The 18,423-nt window shown below is 46.5% G+C and overlaps 1 protein-coding gene across 2 annotated transcripts in view; it reads left to right on the forward strand.

The window, feature by feature from the left end:
* The window catches only part of LOC149324138 (PDZ domain-containing protein 2-like), a 294,838-nt gene that overhangs the window by 156,020 nt on the left and 120,395 nt on the right, over positions 1 to 18,423 (forward strand). For both annotated transcript variants that reach the window (XM_089496933.1, XM_089496943.1), the window contains one exon: positions 15,713 to 15,833. In XM_089496933.1, the coding sequence (XP_089353059.1) occupies positions 15,713 to 15,833 (121 nt within the window). The remainder of the gene's footprint in view (positions 1 to 15,712; positions 15,834 to 18,423) is intronic.

Here is an 18,423-nt window from a genome sequence, read left to right on the forward strand (position 1 = left end):
GGGTTTGCTTATTACCTTTTTAATTTTCTTAACTTCTTTGCCTATGGTAGCAACAAGGTTTCGTAGCTTCAGTTTAAAATGAAACTGCTGTTTTATTGCAAAGGCTTAAGATGTAAAGCTGATATATTATAAAAACAAACAATCCCTACACAAAATCAGTCAAAACCAATCAAATTGAACCTACAAGATGAAGGCATACAGCCTGTTAAAATATTTAAAATTAACTTATTACAGAATTGAGTGTAAAAATTACAGTGCACCCTTGGCTTACGTGGGGTATCCGTTCTGGACCACCACCCCACGTAAGCCAAATTCCGTGCATGCTCAAGCCCCATGCAAGTGAATGGAGCTCGTGTATGCGGTGGCGTGCGCCCCATTCATCCAAATGGGACACACTGCCCCACGCTCTCCCACGCAGCTTTGAACATATGCTCAAAGCCGTGTATAGTGTGCCCGCGTATAACACAGGCACACTGTATCTGTAATATACTAATATTTGTGTTAAATATCCACTCTGTTTTTATTAGGGGGTTTAATTTTGTAAAGTTCATGATAACACCATTTATGTATTTTTAAAACGTGGATTTCTAAAGGGATAAAGAAAGGTTAAAGCTTGGAGAAAGGAAGAGAAATTTTCATTTCCACACTGAGTTTTACACAGTATCACTTCCACTACTGGAACTTTTCCTGCATTGTTAAACTTTTCAGATTCCTATTCATTCAAAAATCTGGTTGCAGATATTCCTACCTACAATGTAGTATAAAACAGAGTTTGAAAAAGTTATTTTTGGACTGTAGCTCTTATCCCACTGGCAATGATATATAGGATGTCTTGGGAACGAAGGCCAAAAAGTAACTTTTCCAAATGCTGATAGGTACTAGATGTCCTGGACAGTGTTTGTTTTACACATGTGCAAGAGAACTTGTATTTGTGGAAAAGATGTTTTGATAGTTTTTGTAGCCTGGTGTTATAAAGATTAAACTGTTGTGTTTATTACTCTTCAGCATGTAAACTTTCAGACATCCTTTTGAAGAAGTGCCCACAGTCTTGTAAAACTGTGTTTGTGTTATGCTTAATGGAACAAATTCTCATCTCATCTCATCACTATGAATCATTCAATATTCAATTCCTGTGACCCTTTTGAGATATAACAACTCTGTTTGTTATAACAGACACAGGGGATCCTTGGTTAAAATTTAAATACTAATTCTTGGCTGATGTGATTCCATTTGACCATATAGCCTTCCTATGATTTTGGCCAAACTGTGTCACTGGAATCAGTAGTATATTTTCTTAAGTTATATTTGCTCTAGACTTTACAAGTTATCACTGTTTCTCACAGTGTACCAATATTATTTACTGTACAATCTCTGAGGAAGTGAAGCTCCATATGTGGTTTTCATGTACAAGGCCCAGATTCAGCCTTCAGTGAAGATTTTCATTGAAGTGTGAAAATCTTCTTCGTGGTCTCTGCGAATCATACAAATGGGTTTCACTGCGCCTGCGCAGTGCTGTTCGGAAACTTCTGGAATCACTGGGGAAAGTTTACTTTGCAACATATAGAAACTTTTTGGCAGTAACTCCGCCCACCCGTTATAAGGCCCCTGCGTTCCTGCTCTTTTCCCCAGTTCCTATTTTCCGCCGCGTTAGCTGCTTCAGGGAACTTTCGCTTGCTTTGCTTGCTTGGAATCACTTTCGCTTTTGACCTCGGACCGTCTCTTGACCATTCTCTTTCTCCCGCCCCTGGTAACTCGGACTTTTGGCTTGTTTGACCTCGTTTTTTGGATTCTCCTCTTGGCTTCGTCGACTTCGGAAGGATGCCAGCACCCTTCAAGAAGTGTGATGTCTGTGGGGGCAAGGTCCCCGTCCAGGACCCCCATTCCTCCTGCCTCCTGTGTCTCGGCAAGGACCATGATACGAAGGCTTGCTTGCTCTGCAAGTCCCTTTCATCTCAGGCCCGCAAGAACCGTGAGTCCCGGCTGACTTCAGCCATCGCCCTGGGCAAGGTTCAAGAGGGAGGGCCCCGTCCATCTTCGGCCCCATCGGCTGCGCCGCCTGCCTCTTCTTCTCGAGCCAGCGTGTCCAGTGTGGGGTCTGCCCCGCCGAGGTCTGGAGCCTCCACCACCACCGATGTGGCCCGTGGTCCCCATGCACCCAGTGCCACCGACAAACCCTTGAAGCGCCCCCATAAGTTGTTGGGGACTGAGGGTTCCGAGCCCACGTCGAGGTCCGGGAGAAAGCCATCCCCGGAGGGCTCGTGCGCAAAGCATCGCATGGAGGCGGAGGTCCTGTCGGTGCCGACTCCATCCTCCAAGGCGTCGTCGAAGGCATCTCGACATGCCTCCGACCGGCCCGAGAAAGGGTCATCTTCTTCTGCGAAGGCTGCTTCGGTGGAAAAGGCCAAGACTGTCAAGCCTCAGACCGTTGTCCTGCTAGATCTGCCGGACAACCCCTTTTTCCCTCCCGGGGACCGGGCCGACACGCCGCGATCGTGGAAGAAGAGGCACCACAAGCAGGTGGCTGAGGGCTCTGTGCCCCAAAAGCCCAAGGCCAGCAAGGACCGCACTGGATCACAGGCCTCCTCCAAGGCAAAGGAGTCTACCTCCCACAAACAGCGCTCCCCTTCCAAGAAGGCCTCGGCACCAGCCTGCCCGCGCTCTGATGGCTCCCCCGCTTCGCAGACGGCCTCGCACGCGATCACGGCCCTCGACACGCCGCTGCCGTCGACGGTCGATTTCGTCCAGGCTGCCACGGAGGTCGTCCAGGCTGCCACGGAAGTAGCTGGCCTCCCTGGTGGCGCAGTGGTTAAATGCCTGTACTGCAGCCATTAACTCAAAACCACAAGGTTGCGAGTTCCAGACCAGCAAAAGGGCCCAAGCTCGACTCAGGCTTGCATCCTTCCGAGGTCGCTAAAATGAGTACCCAGACTGTTGGGGGCAAATTAGCTTACTGGCTAATTAGCTTACTTGCTGTTCACCGCTATGATCTTTGGAATAGCGGTATATAAATAAAACAAATTATTATTATTATTATTATTATTATTATTATTATTATTCTCCTCCCCCTTCGGTCCATTCGGATGCAGACGAGTCGATGGACCAGGACACCGACATGTTTTTCGATGCCGAATCCGGCAGGTAATACATGTCGGTACCAAGGGAGACCGCTTTCAGGGAGTTTACCAGGCTGAATCTCTGCCCGGTCGTTCCTCCAGCTGACAAGCCTCCATCCCCACGGGCGACGACTTCGGCTTCAGCGTCCGCACTGCGTCGCTCCTCGACAGGCCCATCAGCTCTCCAGTTCCCAGCGCGCCCAGCGGCTCGGGTGAGGGTCCTGGAGATCCCGCTCACTTCGGCCACCGATTCCGAGGACGAGCCCTTGCTGCCATCGGGAGAACCTTTGGACGATGACGACACCTCCGTCCAGGCGTCCCCACATCAGATCCATCACCCGGACCCATCTTCCCCGATTGACGATGTGCGCTCATTTAATGAGCACATCATTAAGATATCCAGGGCTCTGGGCATTGATCTTTCCTATCCAGAGGAGGAGGCTTGGGATCCTGTGGAGCGTCGGGTTCATGGCCGGGTGCCCACGCCGCCCTCCATCCCGCTGCTGCCGTCCTTTGACTCCATTGTTCGGAGGTCGTGGGATGTGCCGACTTCCCTCGTCGGTTCCTCTAGGAAGATCGAGGCCCTCTACCGGATCTCCACGTCGAGTTGCTCCTGGTTGACCGACCACCCCAGGCAGAACTCGGCGATTGTCGAAGGGGCCCAGCAGACCTTCGTCCCCAAGCAGGCTACTTCCCCAGCCGATCGGGAAGCAAAGAAGATCGATGGCCTAGCCAGGAAGGCCTATTCGGCATCAGCCCTCGTCGTCAAGGCCATCAATTACACCGCCTGTATGGGGGCCTACGTCCAGACACTGATGGAGGGGATCTCGCCACTCGTCCCGGACGTCCCGGACGAAGTCCAGCGACTCCTGGTTGAGATCCGGGATGAGGCCCATTCAGTCGGGAGTTGGCTCATCACTGCCTCCAGAAACGTGGCTGACTGCGCAGGACGGGCGATGTCGGCTTCGTTGGCTCTGCGCCGGCATGCGTGGCTGAGGGGGTCGCACCTCAATGCCAGCGTCAAGTCAACCATCGAGGACATGCCCCTGGATGGTACCGGCCTCTTCCACGCTGACACCGACGAGCGCCTGAACCGCAAGTTCAGGATGAAAGCGGCAGCGAGGAAGCATGGGATGTCGTCCACTTCCATCCCGTCATTCCGGAAGAGGTAGTGCCCGTGGCAGCCGCAAGGTCAGTCACAAGGTCCTTTCCAGCAGGACCGGCAACCTCAGCAGCAGGGCCCCCAGAGACGCCGGTATCCCTCTCAGTCCTCCTCCTCCTCTGGCCATCGCAACTTTCCGCCCCGGTACCGAAAGTCTCACAGGCAGGACACCGACCGAAGGGTTGCAGCGTGCTTCGTCTCTCCTCCCTTTTTCTTTTTGGACATTTTAAGGCCCTTTGTCACCACCTGGGCCTCCATCACAATGGACTCGTGGGTCCTCAAGATCGTCCGTAGGGGTTATGCCCTCGAGTTCCAAGAGCTCCCTCCAAACAGAGCCTTCATGTCCACTCACCCCTCGGACACCCTTCTCGACGAAGTGCGCACTTTGCTGGACAAGGGGGCAATCTCCCCTTTACCGCCCGAGCTATGCTCCAGGGCCTTTTCCCCCAGGTACTTCATGGTACCGAAGCCAGATGGGGGCATCAGGCCCATTTTGGACTTGAGGGAGCTGAACCTTTTCCTTGAATACCGCCGGTTCCGGATGGTAACCTTGGCTTCTATTCTGCCACTTCTCCGCCAGAGCCTGTGGTTCGCGACGGTCGACTTGAAGGATGCCTACTTCCACATCGGAATTCGAGAGTCCCATCGGAGATTCCTTGCCTTCGCCGTCGGCTCCACCGCGTACCACTACAACGTGCTCCCCTTTGGCCTTGCCACGGCTGCGAGGCTCTTCACGAAGTGCATGGCACCAGTGGTGGCATACCTTCATCAGAAGGGCTACAGGGTCTTCCCTTACCTGGACGACTGGCTGTTTGTCCCCGACTCACAGCAGGAGCTCCGAGAGGCAATCTCATTCGCCTTGCACCTTTTGGACTCCCTTGGACTGGTCGTCAACGAAGAGAAGTCACACTTCACCCCGACCAGACAAGCCAAGTTCATCAGGGCCATCCTCGACTCCGAAAGATGCTCCGCCTTTCTCCCTCCGGACCGTTTCCAGGCATCGGTTGCAGCGCTGAGGCCTTGCATCTCTCACAGAAGGGTGAGGGCCAGGGATGTCCAAGTGGCTCTGGGACACATGGCGTCAACGACATTCGTGACACCGTGGGCAAGGCTTCGCCTCTGACCACTGCAGTCCTGGTTCATCTCAATCTTCTCTCCGATGGAAGACCCTCCGTCCAAGTGGCTCACGGTACCAAGACCGGTGGCCGCTTCACTGAGATGGTGGCTGGACGGCCGCAACGTCTGCATCGGGATGCCCTTCCATCAACCTCAGCCTCAATTGACTTTGACAACCGATGCTTCCCTGGAAGGCTGGGGCGCCCACCTGCTCGACCTGGTGGTCAAGGACAAGTGGTCGGCCCGGGACAAGCATCTCCACATCAATGCTTTGGAGATGCTCGCAGTCGAGAAGGCTTTGAGGGCATTCGAATTCGCTGTCGCAGGCAAGGTGGTCCTCCTGAGGACAGACAACACCACCGTGATGTATTACATCAACAAGCAGGGAGGCACCAGATCCAAGACTCTGCTCGAGATTACTCTTCGCATTTGGGACTGGTGCATCCAGAGACAGGTGCTCCTCCAGGCGATTCACCTTCGAGGAGAGGACAACGAGTTGGCGGACCGCCTAAGCAGATCCCCTTCGGTGTGCCACGAGTGGAGGCTCCATCCGGAGATGATCAGCGACCTGTTCGATCGGTGGGGAACCCCCCAGGTCGACCTCTTCGCGACCGAATAGAACAGCCACTGTCCCCAGTTCTGCTCCAGGAGGCGAATGGACGGATCCCTTGGAGACGCGTTCGCCTTCCCTTGGTCAGGAGAGCTGCTCTACGCTTCCCTCCCTTCCCTCTCGTCATCAGGGTGGTGTCCAAGATGACAACGGACCATTCGGATGCGATCCTGATCACGCCGTGGTGGCCGAGACAGCCCTGGTTCGCATCCCTTCTCCACCTGTCCAAGAGATGCTTCCTCCGCCTTGACTTCCGTCCCGACCTGCTGTCGATCCAGGATGGCTGGATTCTGCACCCTGACATCGAGAGCCTGCCGCTGGTGGCCTGGAGAATCCAGCCCTAGCCTCACTGCCGGACGCGGTGAGGACGGTGATCCTGGCTGCACAGAAGCCATCCACCCAGCGGTCCTATGCCCTGAAGTGGAGGAGGTTTAGCCTCTTCCTTGATCGAAAGGGCTTGTCTCCTGCTCAAGTTTCCACTCCAGTGGTGCTGAAGTTTTTGATGGCACTGTTGGATGAGGGGTTGTGCCTCACATCCATCAAGTGCTACCTCTCTGCCATTTGTTCCAGGTACCAGTTTGAGGGTAGGGCTTCCTTCTTTAGGGACCCCCTGGTGAAGGGGTTCCTGAAGGGATGTGCCAACCTGTACCCTCCTTGTCGGTACCGACCCTGGCTTGGAGCTTGGAGGCGGTGCTGGCCGCGCTCCAATCCAAGCCCTTTGAACCGATGGCCACAGCGGATTTGAGACTACTGACTTGGAAAACCGCTTTTCTTGTGGCCATCACCTCTGCCCGCCGTGCGGGCGAACTCTGTGCCTTGCGGAGGGACCAGCCCTTCCTGAGGTTTCACAAGGACAAGGTGGTCCTTTGGACAGACATTACTTTCTTGCCTAAGGTTGTGTCTGCTTTCCACATGTGCCAGGACATTGTGTTGCCTACCCTCACTTCCAATCCGACTTCGGATGCGGAGCGCAGCCTGCACTCTCTTGATGTCAGGAGAGCGCTGGCGTTTTACCTGGACAGAACTGCTGCCTCCAGTCGGTCCGAGAGACTTTTCCAATGCTACTCGGAACCGAAGAAGGGGTTGCCCGTGTCTGCGCAAAGGTTTTCCAAATGGGTGGCTGGTATCATCCACCTCTGCTATGAACTGCTGGGCAAACCTCTCCCTGGCAGGGTTCGGTCCCACTCCACAAGAGCAGTGTCAGCATCCTCTGCATTCCTGTCGGGCATTCCCTTGGAGGATGTCTGTAAGGCTGCTGTCTGGTCCCAGCCATTGACTTTCATAAAGCACTATAGGCTGGACACCAGAGCCATCCGAGACGCAGCTTTCGGGAGGGCTGTGTTGGTTTCAGGGTTGCACTGATTGCAATGCTGATGGTTGGTGTTTTCAGTGTTTATGTACATATGCCACTGCTTTACATTCCGTTGAATGTGGATTTGCACAATTCCAATGGGACTGGTCTTGCATGACCTTTGATCCCCTTCTCAGGTTTGCAATGTTATTGTTGTGTTGAGTTTTGTGCTTGAACAAAAGACTGACTCTTTTTATGGTTCAAGGTGTTTATTGTTGCAATAAATATACTTTTGGTTTACCATAGCTTTGGTGTCAGGACACTCCCTCTGCCGCTTACCTGAGCTTGTCAGTCTAAACCCATTTGTATGATTCGCAGAGACCACGAAGAAGAAGGACAGGTTGCTCACCTGTAACAGTATTTCTTCGAGTGGTCATCTGCGAATACATACAAATCCCACCCGTCCATCCCCTCAGTGTCCTGCTCTTATTGGCTCTTTCCATCACCTACTTGGCGGAAAAAATTGCGGAACTGGGGAAAAGAGCAGGAACACAGGGGCCTTATAACGGGTGGGCGGAGTTACCGCCAAAAAGTTTCTATATGTTGCAAAGTAAACTTTGCCCAGTGATTCCAGAAGTTTCCAAACAGCACTGCGCAGGCGCAGTGAAACCCATTTGTATGTATTCGCAGATGACCAGTCGAAGAAATACTGTTACAGGTGAGCAACCTGTCCATCTCTAGTAAGACCTTTGCTTGATACTTTGGAGATCCAGTGCCAGTTAAGCTAGGCAGATGAACTGAAGTGCTGGTTAACTGTAGGGCAGACTGATACAGTATCTGTCCTAATCCCAGCACCACCTGTGGTGAGATAAATGCTAATGGGAGACATGGGCTTTTTGGTTGTGATGTTCTCCATCTAGACTATCTAGTTCAGAAAACTAGTTCATCTTGTACTGTGCCCGTTGTTCTTCCGACACCAGGCAAAGGTTTTGGATGCACAGACATTTTCCTATTGCTGCGCTGGTTGTATTCATTTTATGGTTCCTGTTTGTTTGCTTTCCTCTGCACTTTTGTTTTCTTTATAGTCCACATAGTAGATCAAATAAATAAATTTTCTAAGCTTTATGGTAATTTGATTATTGACTGTATTGAGAGCTTTATATGAAAAAGTAGTTTGGAAATTATCTAAATAAATACAATAAAGCAGTAATATGCCCCTCTAGACTATTTTTGGACTGCAGTTCTAATAATCCCAACCATTGACTAGGCCAAAACCACACGGAGAGCTACAGCTGGCCTCCAGGAGAACTGGGGTGACAGGAATACAATGAGGGTGGCCATATGATTGTGTCATACTTTGGCAGCTTCACATTTAATTGAATGTGGAGCAGCTGCAAGAAAAATGGGATCCTGTTCTGAAGGAGTCACTTGATAGTTTCTCCATTCCCTTGCCCCAACATTTCAGATTTGGTGAACTTAGGTCTACCTGACATGGGATTTTCTTGTAGACTCAAGCAGTTCTGGCTCTCCTTGAGTGTGCACTCTTCTAGTGAATTGCAACATGTGAACCCATTCTACACTTATCGATGCATATGATCATTCCTTCTTTACCATATAAACAGAGGCATACATTTTGCTAAACATTTTCCACTTGTACATAGAGTGGGTACGTATAGTTTGGATCTATGAAATTGGCCCTCTGTATTTTCTTGGTTAGTGGAAGACCTTTTTGCACTTAAGCTTTCAGCAACTCCAGCTCAAATCTCTGAACTGGAATTCAGCTCGTAATTTGGCTCAGAGCTAGGAAATATATCTGTTTGGACTACAGCCTCTACTGAACATGCTAGTTAAGAGATTCTAGTGGGTTTAAGCCCCCACAATAATTTTTACAAGCTCTGGAGTTGGGTATGGGCTACCTAGTCTCATCTTGGCCTTTAGTACAAACACTCATACTTCTCTTAATATACAAATCTTAATTATTCTGATATTTCTATTTGGGATATATGAATATCTACATAGATTTAGTGCAATCTTTAAAATCTGGAACTGCCCAGATGTGATAGATTACAAATACTGTGATCCCTATCAGCAATGCTAGACTGGCTGAAAATGATGCGTTGTTTTTTTTCATCCATTGTATCTCAAGGCTCCCAGACTGGGGACAGCTGCTTTGGAACCATAAAAGTAGCTTTATTTTTATGATTAAAATGAAACCAACACCAACGTTGTTCTGCAGTTGATTTGTTATTAACATAAGGATAATAGAGCTAGTACAGCAGCAAAATTTTCACTTGATATGTGGCTTGATCACATCTGCAGTTTGCTTTCCTAGACAAGTATTGTAGCTGTCTGCAATTCAGTCCCTGCTGGGCTCTGTTAAAAATGCATTTTGAACACACTGTGCATCAAAAGGCATCATCTACATAATTTGGAAATTGGTCTTTAGATCATTTATTTCGGAAAGTAACATTCTACATTGCAGTTTTTTACCCTCTGAGCACATCATGACATGAATGATACAAAAGGTATGTACAGAAAATTATTTGGGGAGTAATTCTTCCATTTCTTTTTATCTTGGATGGGCATGAAAGGGAGGGTTTGGGTGTTAACGTTATACATGGTGAGTCTTCATAGGGCTACATCCTCTGATATTATTCCTTCCCTTTCACTATATAAATAAAAATCCTCAATTTTTAAAAATGATGTTTGCTGTACTGTACTGTCACATATGCCAAAGTAAAGAAAGGACATTAATTAAACTGACAACTACAAACAAGACTTCAAACACCTTTAGCAGGGCTGGGGAATCTGTGAGCCTTAAGATAGTTGGACACCAGTTCTCTTCAGCACCAACAAGCATGGAAAAGAGGGATGATAAGAGTTGTAATTCATAAACCAGTCATTTCTGACTTGTGGCTGCACTAAGGCGATCCAATCACAGAGTTTTCTTGGCAAAATTTGTTAAGAGGGGGTTTCCCGTTGCCTTCCTCTGTGGCCAAGACAGTGTGACTTGTCCAAGGTCATCCAGTGTGTTTCCATGACTATGATGGGATTTGAACCCTGGTCTCTAGTGATAATAAGGCAGAAATGGGGGTGGGGAATGACCCCTTGGTAGCTTGATGCCATTTTTTCTTCTCCCTGGCTAATCCAGTGACTAAAATGTTCCTGTTTTTGGGGGGGAGGGCTGAGAACCGTTTATTTCTAAGTATTTCAAAAGGAAAGATCGGGAAGCAAGATAAAGACTCAGTCACTGTAAGTGACCTTTAATCTGAATAGGTGGAAGTGCTAAGTAAACAAATCAGAAATTTAAAAGTTTCTCCATAAGACTGTTGGAGGCTACTTGACTCCTGCATTTTCCAGGAGCACATATGTGTACACTGAATTAGAAATGAATTTTCATATCTCAGAATATTGTTTTTTGAAGTACTTAGTGATGTAACAGTATATTGCTCCCACAGGGGAGAGCCGCTCCACACATCTCAGTCATCACCCAAGTATATATAGGGAGAGGCAATCTCTCAAACCGTTGAGGTACCAAACTGCTGAGGTCTTTAAATATCATTGCTAGCACCTAGAAATAATACCAGAAATACATTGGCAGCCAGTGTACCAGTATAGATAAATTCATACACTGCATTCTCAGTGTCCTGCTGAGAAAGAAAGAAATAAAATCCCAGAGAAATGTGCAAAAATAGTAACCACTAGGCCCAATGTTTTGAAACTGTTGAGTAGAAAAGGATGTGTGCCAATTCATTGGTTTTGGATATTGCCCCAGACAACACTCTTTTCCACATAGAGGTGAATGTATACAAATGATTCCTTCCTTAAACTGCCATAGACTTATTTGAGCATGAAATACAGACATCTGGAGTATTTTCTAGGCATTTCCACAGGGTTTGGATGAGTCTTCTTGGTTGCCTTACATAACAACAACAAAATGTACTAGAAAGCATTCTTCTGTTGCAGGAATGCAAGCGTAAGGTAAAATCGATATTTCAGAAATCTATTAGTGAATTTTCTGTTCAGGAACCCCTGAGTAGGGGCTCATTCAGTGTGGGATGGTCTGGAAAAGGGTTAGAAAATAGCTGTTTTCAATTAGCAGTATAAATCAAGAACTGAATGAGCATCACCTCCTGCAAAAAAAGACCATTAAGAATGGTACAGTTACTGTTTTGGCAGAGGGGCAATCTGTTAGAAGCCTGGAGAATAAAACAAGAGTTGTCATTTCATTGAAGCTGCGGACTTTGCAACTTAGTTTTAGAGCCAAGAATTACAAACTGGGACCCATGAGAAATATGTGCAAGCTTAATGGGTAGAATTTCTGTTTATTTGCAGAGCAGGAAGTAATCTGGGTCTTTCAGAAAGTAGAAAGTGTGTAGTATGTTCAATAAACTTATGCTACCAGCACAATTTGTGAAAACTGGAAGGTCTTCTCCCTCAAGCCTAGGCCCTTTTGTAGCAATATTGTGTTTCATCAAAAGCCTGCAAATTACTCCTTTACATGACTATGAGTTTTGTTTGTTTTGCTTGCAAAAATCATTAACCAAGCACATAATCATGCATACACACTGGAATGTACACATGATTGGCATTCCTTTATACTACTTTTGCACTACTGAACACTCTCTGTGATGATGACGGCGATGACGGTGATGATGTTGACACTGATGTATTCATATTGCACTTTGGAGCATTCAAAGCACTAAGCTCAGAACCCTATTAGCTCAATAAAACCGATGACACTGTATAATTGGCTAGCATTATTTATCACAGTGGTTGTGTTCTGCCCTTGGGATACCAGAGGGGCTGCATGGACTGCCTACAGAGAAAAGAAACCCAACAAGCAAAAGGGGCCAGAAGTCACATTCTGGATTTGAAAAAAGACTTTTTAAATATAAAAATGTTAACTAACATGAGGGAAGGTACCCTAAGCATAATGTAGCTTAGTGATTCTCAAAGCGGGCAAAACTGCCTCCCTGGGGGCAATGGAGAGATCCAGGGGGCAGTGAGGGGAATGGGGGCAGCAGGAGGCCCTTCAGTCAAAGTACTGGTGCTCAAGAAAGATGAGGGGAACCAGCAGCCTTTAGGATCATGGTGGGGATGAGGAGTTACAGCAAGTGGTGGCAGGGGAAAAGTAGCAGCAAAAAAGAGCTTTCACATTTTGGACTATATATAAGCTTTATGAGCTTTGCTGGGACTTGGCTGGCAGGTTGGAGCTGCGCTGCTGCTCCTGCTTTCGTTCATTGGGCAGGCTGAGAAAAGAGGATCTATTAGATTGGTCCGCCCTCGAAGGCTGATGGAACCTGTTGGATTCCAGAATGCCTTAGAGGGTTCTGTGATTGATGTTGCCAGTGATCCTGTTGATGCCCTGGTTAACGCCTGGAACTGTAATCTTACCAGGGTTATTGACATGATTGCACCCAAGTGTCCTTTCCAAACCGCTTCTAATAGTAATCCATGGTATACGGAAGATCTTAGGAATATGAAGTAGGTAGGACAACAACTGGAGCGCCACTGGCGGAGAACTCGACTCTTGTCTGACAAGGCACGCCCCAGAGAATTTCATTCCTATGGAGTGGTAATACGTGCAGCAAAGAGGATTTTCTTCTCTGCATGTATTGCGTCTGCGAATTCTCATCTGGTTCAGGGTGGTAAGGGACATGACTTAAGTACCCACCCTCCAGAACTCATTAGTAGAACTTACTATAGCTCGCTGTGATGCTTTAAATGACCATTTCACAGATAAAATATCTCAAATAAGAGCCAACCTGGACACCGGTATTACTGCAGAGGCTATAGGTGAAGTGTCCAGCAACTCCATGAATAAGATTATACTGGATCAGTTTGAGTCTGTGAGTAATGAGGATGTGGACAAGCTCCTTGAAAGTGCAAAAAAGACAATTTGCCCACTCAACCCCTGCCCTTCATGGCTGGTCATCCAAGGAGGAGATGCACTTAAGACTTATCATAAATGCATCTCTTAGGGAGGGCTATTTTCCATCTTGTCTAAAAGAAGAGGCGGTACAGCCACTCCTGAAAAAAATCCTCCCTAGATCCCTTGGACATGAATAATTATAGACCAGTTTCGCACCTCCCATTTTTAAGCAAGGTGATTTAGAGGGCTGTTGATCTTCAACTCCAGTCTTGGATGAAATGGATTATCTAGATCCATTTCAAACCGGTTTCAAGGCAGGATACAGATTCAGGACTGCTATGGTCGCCTTAGTGGATGATCTCAACCTGAGTACTGACTGACAGGAGAATTGTGACCCTCTTGGTGCTTTTGGACCTTTCAGCGACTTTCGATACCTTCGACCATGGTATCCTCCTGGAACACCTGGGAGAGTTGGGAATCAGGGGCACAGCATTACAATGGCTCTGGTCCTATTTCTCAGGTAGATTCCAAATGGTGATGCTTGAGGATAGTTGCTCTTCTAAAAGGGAGCTTACATTTGGCATCCCTCAAGGCACCATCTTATCCCCAATGCTATTTAACATCTACATGAAACCATTGGGAGAGATCATCCAGAGGCATGGGGCAGGGTACTATCAGTATGCTGATGACGGCCAGATATATCTCCATGTCTCGGACTAGTGTCAGCTAAGGATGGCATCTCCTCTTTGAATGAATGTCTTGGGGCAGTAATGGACTGGATGAGGAAAAACAGACTAAAACTGAATCCAGATAAGATGGAGATACTCGTTATTAGAGGCCCTAATGTGGGTATGGAGATTTGTCAACTGGTACTTGACGGGGTCACACTTCCCCTAAAGGACTGTGTTCGAAGCTTGGGGATGCTCCTGGACCCATCTCTTCAGATGTCAGCTCAGATAGATGTGAAGGCCAGGAGTGCTTGCTATCAGCTTCAGCTGATACACCAGCTGTGCCCCTTCCTGGAATTTGGGGACCTAAAAACTGGTGCACAAGCTGGTAACCATCAACTGCCTGCCTTGTTTTAATAATTTATTTTAATAATTTAATTGTATTGTTTTATTGTAGGCGGGTGGGTTTGTGGGATATTGTGTTTTATTGTATTTTAATGTTCTTTTAATCTTGTCAGCCGCCTCAATCTAATTGGAGAGGTGGAGTATAAATAAAATTTTATTATTATCATTATTAGGTAGCAAAAGAAACAAGGTTTGTGTGTGGGGCTGACAACTTGAAGCAATGTGGGGAAGGTACGTCTCTGGGGGAGGAGTATCTGGGGTTGATTTTTCAAAGAATCCTTTGCCTCTCTCTTCACTTTTGGATTGAGAGTCTTTCTTTGCCATCAAGAAAAGTGGGAAGCTGGCTGAGCCCCTCTTCACCCACATGAAGAGGAATTGAGAGTTCTTCCTTGCTTGGGAGAAGCTTCTCTCTTTGCACTCAGTCACCTGGTGAAGCAGCAGCCAAGAAGCCTCTTGTCAATACTGGCCTTTGCTGCAAGGCTGGCATGAGTGAGAGGCTTCTCAGTCAATGCTCAATCAGCTGCATGGTTGCTGCTTCCAGAGTAACTGGGTGTAAAGGGAGCAGTGGCTGAGAAGCCTCTTGATGGCCTTCGCCTGAGTAGTATAATAATTTATTGTTCCTACAGGGGAGACCCCTTCCACACATCTCAGACCCCACAAAATCACAGATCTAGTCCACCGCTTATATCACAATAATCTTTCCTGATAAGTGTTGATGCTTAGAATTTGGGTCCAACAACTGGAGGGTAACAGTTCTCAGAGCCTGTGAACTGACTAAAGTGTTAGGTAATTTCAGGGCTTTCTTTCTTTATTGGTTAATAATTTAGAGAATTTTTACTCAACTGTTCAGCCAATAAAGGCTAAAAGTGGTTTACAAAAATAAATTATTTAGACCATTCTTGCCTTTCAGGCTAACAGTCTAAAAGACATGAGATGTAAGAGACAGGATTGGGAAGGAAGAGGTGGCAACATAATAGAATGAGGCCTGCTTCTTCTCCCATCCTCCCAGGACAAGAAAGACGAGAGCTGGACGATGGCAGCTCATCTTGAAGCAGCATTTGCTTCCTCTCCATGTGCATTTGAAATTTGCCTGCATAAGAGCAGCCACAGATGCATATACCATTCATTTACATTATTGCTTGCTATCCAACTTATCCCTGTAAACATCCAAAGTTTAGAAGAACATACCTTTCCTTCTTCTGACAAAGTTGCCAATGTTTATTATTTGTTTTTTTTCTGGGAACACAGTTGCTTCCGTCATCTTGTAGTGAGTTCCCACATTCCTAAACTGCATTGCAAGAAGAAAGGGGGAGGGTACTTTTGAAGGCTAGGAATGTCTGCATGGACACAACTACTTAATTTGAGGTTTCTCATTTGTCCTTAGGATGATGGGTATTCTGGCTGTGGAAATGATCACATAGTTTGATAATTAGGCTGGATTCTTAAACATTTCTCTTTCCTTTCTCCTTAAGGAGACAGATGTGCCAGATATAGATAAGTCTCCAGATCCTGCTGGTGCAGAGGAATCCAAAGAAAATGGTCAAAGTCCAACGCGAGCAGGTGGTATTTTGAAGTACAGGAGCCGATCCCAAGGTATAGTGGGGATGAAATGAAGGTTGTAAAATTCTTATGAAGCCTTTTAAAGTACATCATCACTTACAGAAGCTCATTTGATGGACACTTGGGAGAGGGCTTTCTCCTGTGTTCTTGTTTGTGGAATGTACTCCTTTAGGAGTTGCATTCATTTCTCACTCTCACTTGTTTTAGGAAGACTGTGAAGTTGCATCTTTTCTGTCTTGTGTTTATTTGTTTGGATGATTATCAATGCCTGTGATGATTTTAATAGCTTTGGGGGGTTGTTTGTAGCTATGGTTCTTAACACATTGTGCACTAAAATGCTGCATGTTACAGTAAAAAGATGGGTTAAATGTTAAGCTATTCTCAGGATGGCAGCTGGAGAAATCCACAACTGAGTTTCATCCACATTCTAACCCATGCTGGCAGGAGTCAAAGTTCTTTTTCTCCCTCCTTTTTTTAATTTATCCTGCCAACACAATTAAAAAAGCATGTTGAGCGTGTCCAAAGGAGGGCGACTAAAATGGTGAAGGGTCTTAAAACCATGCCCTATGAGGAACGGCTTAGAGAGCTGGGTATTTTTAGCTTGGAGAAGAGACAGTTAAGAGGTGATATGATAGCCCTGTTTAAATACTTGAAGGGATGCCATGTTGAGGAGGGAACAAGCTTGTTTTCTGCTGCTCCAGAGAACAGGACCCAGGACAATGGATGCAAGCTCTAGGAAAAGAGATTCCACTTCAACATTAGGAAGAACTTCCTCACAGTAAGGCCTGTTCGACAGTGGAACACACTTCCTTGGAGAGTGGTGGAGACCCTTTAAACCAGGGGTAGGCAACCTGCGGCCCGTGGGCTGGATGCAGCCCGGCAAGGCCTTGGGACCGGCCCCAGCCCGGTCCTGCCGCCGATTGCCACCGGAGCCTTTGGCCTCTCGCGTGAGGGTGTGGGGCCTTTGGACTATCAGGAGGAGGCAGGCAAGGGGGGGCATGCATTGGGCAAGGGGGGCAATTGTCTATAGAAGCCTCTGAAACATGCATTTATATTAACATTTTTTTAAAAATCAGCAATTTTTTTTTGCGTGTCCCCCATTTTTTTTTTTAAAAAAAGTGTCCTCCATTTGAAAAATTTTTTCCTGCATTTCTTCCGGTTTATTTATTTAATTATTTTTTAAAAAAATATTTAATTATTTATTTTTTGGCTTCGGCCCCCCAGTTGTCTGAGGGACAGCAACCCGGCCCCCGGCTCAAAAAGGTTGCCTACCCCTGCTTTAAACAGAGGCTGGATGGTCATTTGTTGGGGATGCTTTGATTGGGAGTTTCTGCATGGCAGGGGGTTGGACTGGATGGCCCTTATGGTCTCTTCCAACTCTATGATTCTATGATAACGTAACCAGTTGTTCTGTTGCCCTTCTCTGGTAGAATAATTAAAATCAACAGGATGGCTAGTAAACATAGTGAAGACAAAATAATAAGAAAATCGGAACTAAATAGCAAGACTACATCGGTGGTAAAGGGAAAAGGCAAGACAAAACAAAAGACCGAGAAAAATAAGCTAAAGTTTTCCCAGAAGACATAGATATCATACATGAGCAAACAAGAAAATGTAAGGAGAAAAAGATATGTCTCTGATGAGAAGAGGGAAATTTCCCTCACAAAAATATTTTTAACCTCGAGTGATAGTGATGAGGAAGTGGGGAGCAGACAGATATTTCTGGAGACAATGGGGACAGAGCAGAAGCGAGGCTCCAACTCCATGGATGACAAAGGGGAGGAAATGGAGGCCAAGTGGACGTAAGGCTCCACCGCCATAGTAAAAGAAACAGCCGCTCCCAAGGCTAAATGCTAAAACAAGAGAGAAAATAACAAAGAAGTTGAAGAAATACTTGCCAGATAAAGAGAAAACTCCTTCTGCGGCAGCAGCTTCTCATATAGCTGACAGAAATTGCCGAAATGAGGAACACTCTGAAGCAAGCAGCCCTGGCTGCCCCTTGGAAAAATCATTGAAGGGTGGAGCTGCCCAACAGCGTAGTAGCGCTGTTCAAGCATCAACAGCTACAGGGGGCTCAATACCAGATACTGGGGAGCATCTGAATACAAAAGCTAAAACACAAGAGATATACTGATGAAGATGTAACTGAGCTCACATCAGAAGCTGGTTTAATTAATAAAAAAAAAATTGAAGAACAATTTGTTAAACATTTTAAAACCTTGTTTTTGCCACATCAAAGTTTTGGACAGGAAAAAACCCACACAAGTAATTCATTAAAACAAACTGATAGAGCCAGAAGTGACTGTACAGAAGAACAACCAGATCAACCACTCCAAATAAATAATAAGTATATAGACAAACCTGAATTAAATTCATGGATAAAGGAGTTGATAGCAGAAGAAGTCCATAAGGTATTCAAAAATAAAAATAGAACTTCAAATATATGAAGAACCACAGAAAATACCCATGTATTCCACATTTTAAAAAATCAGGTGTGGAATGGGAAAACAAACTTTGCTGACTTATGGGAAATGATGCAAAACTCATGTGCAAACACACAGAGAAATGTTGGACACGATTCTTGTAAACTAATGCGAGATCAGGTGAATATAACACAAGAAAA

Source organism: Sceloporus occidentalis, unplaced genomic scaffold (assembly GCF_023333645.1).
Source record: "Sceloporus occidentalis isolate IW3139 unplaced genomic scaffold, rSceOcc1.0.p SCAF_1, whole genome shotgun sequence".
NCBI classification, from domain to species: Eukaryota; Metazoa; Chordata; class Lepidosauria; order Squamata; family Phrynosomatidae; genus Sceloporus; species Sceloporus occidentalis.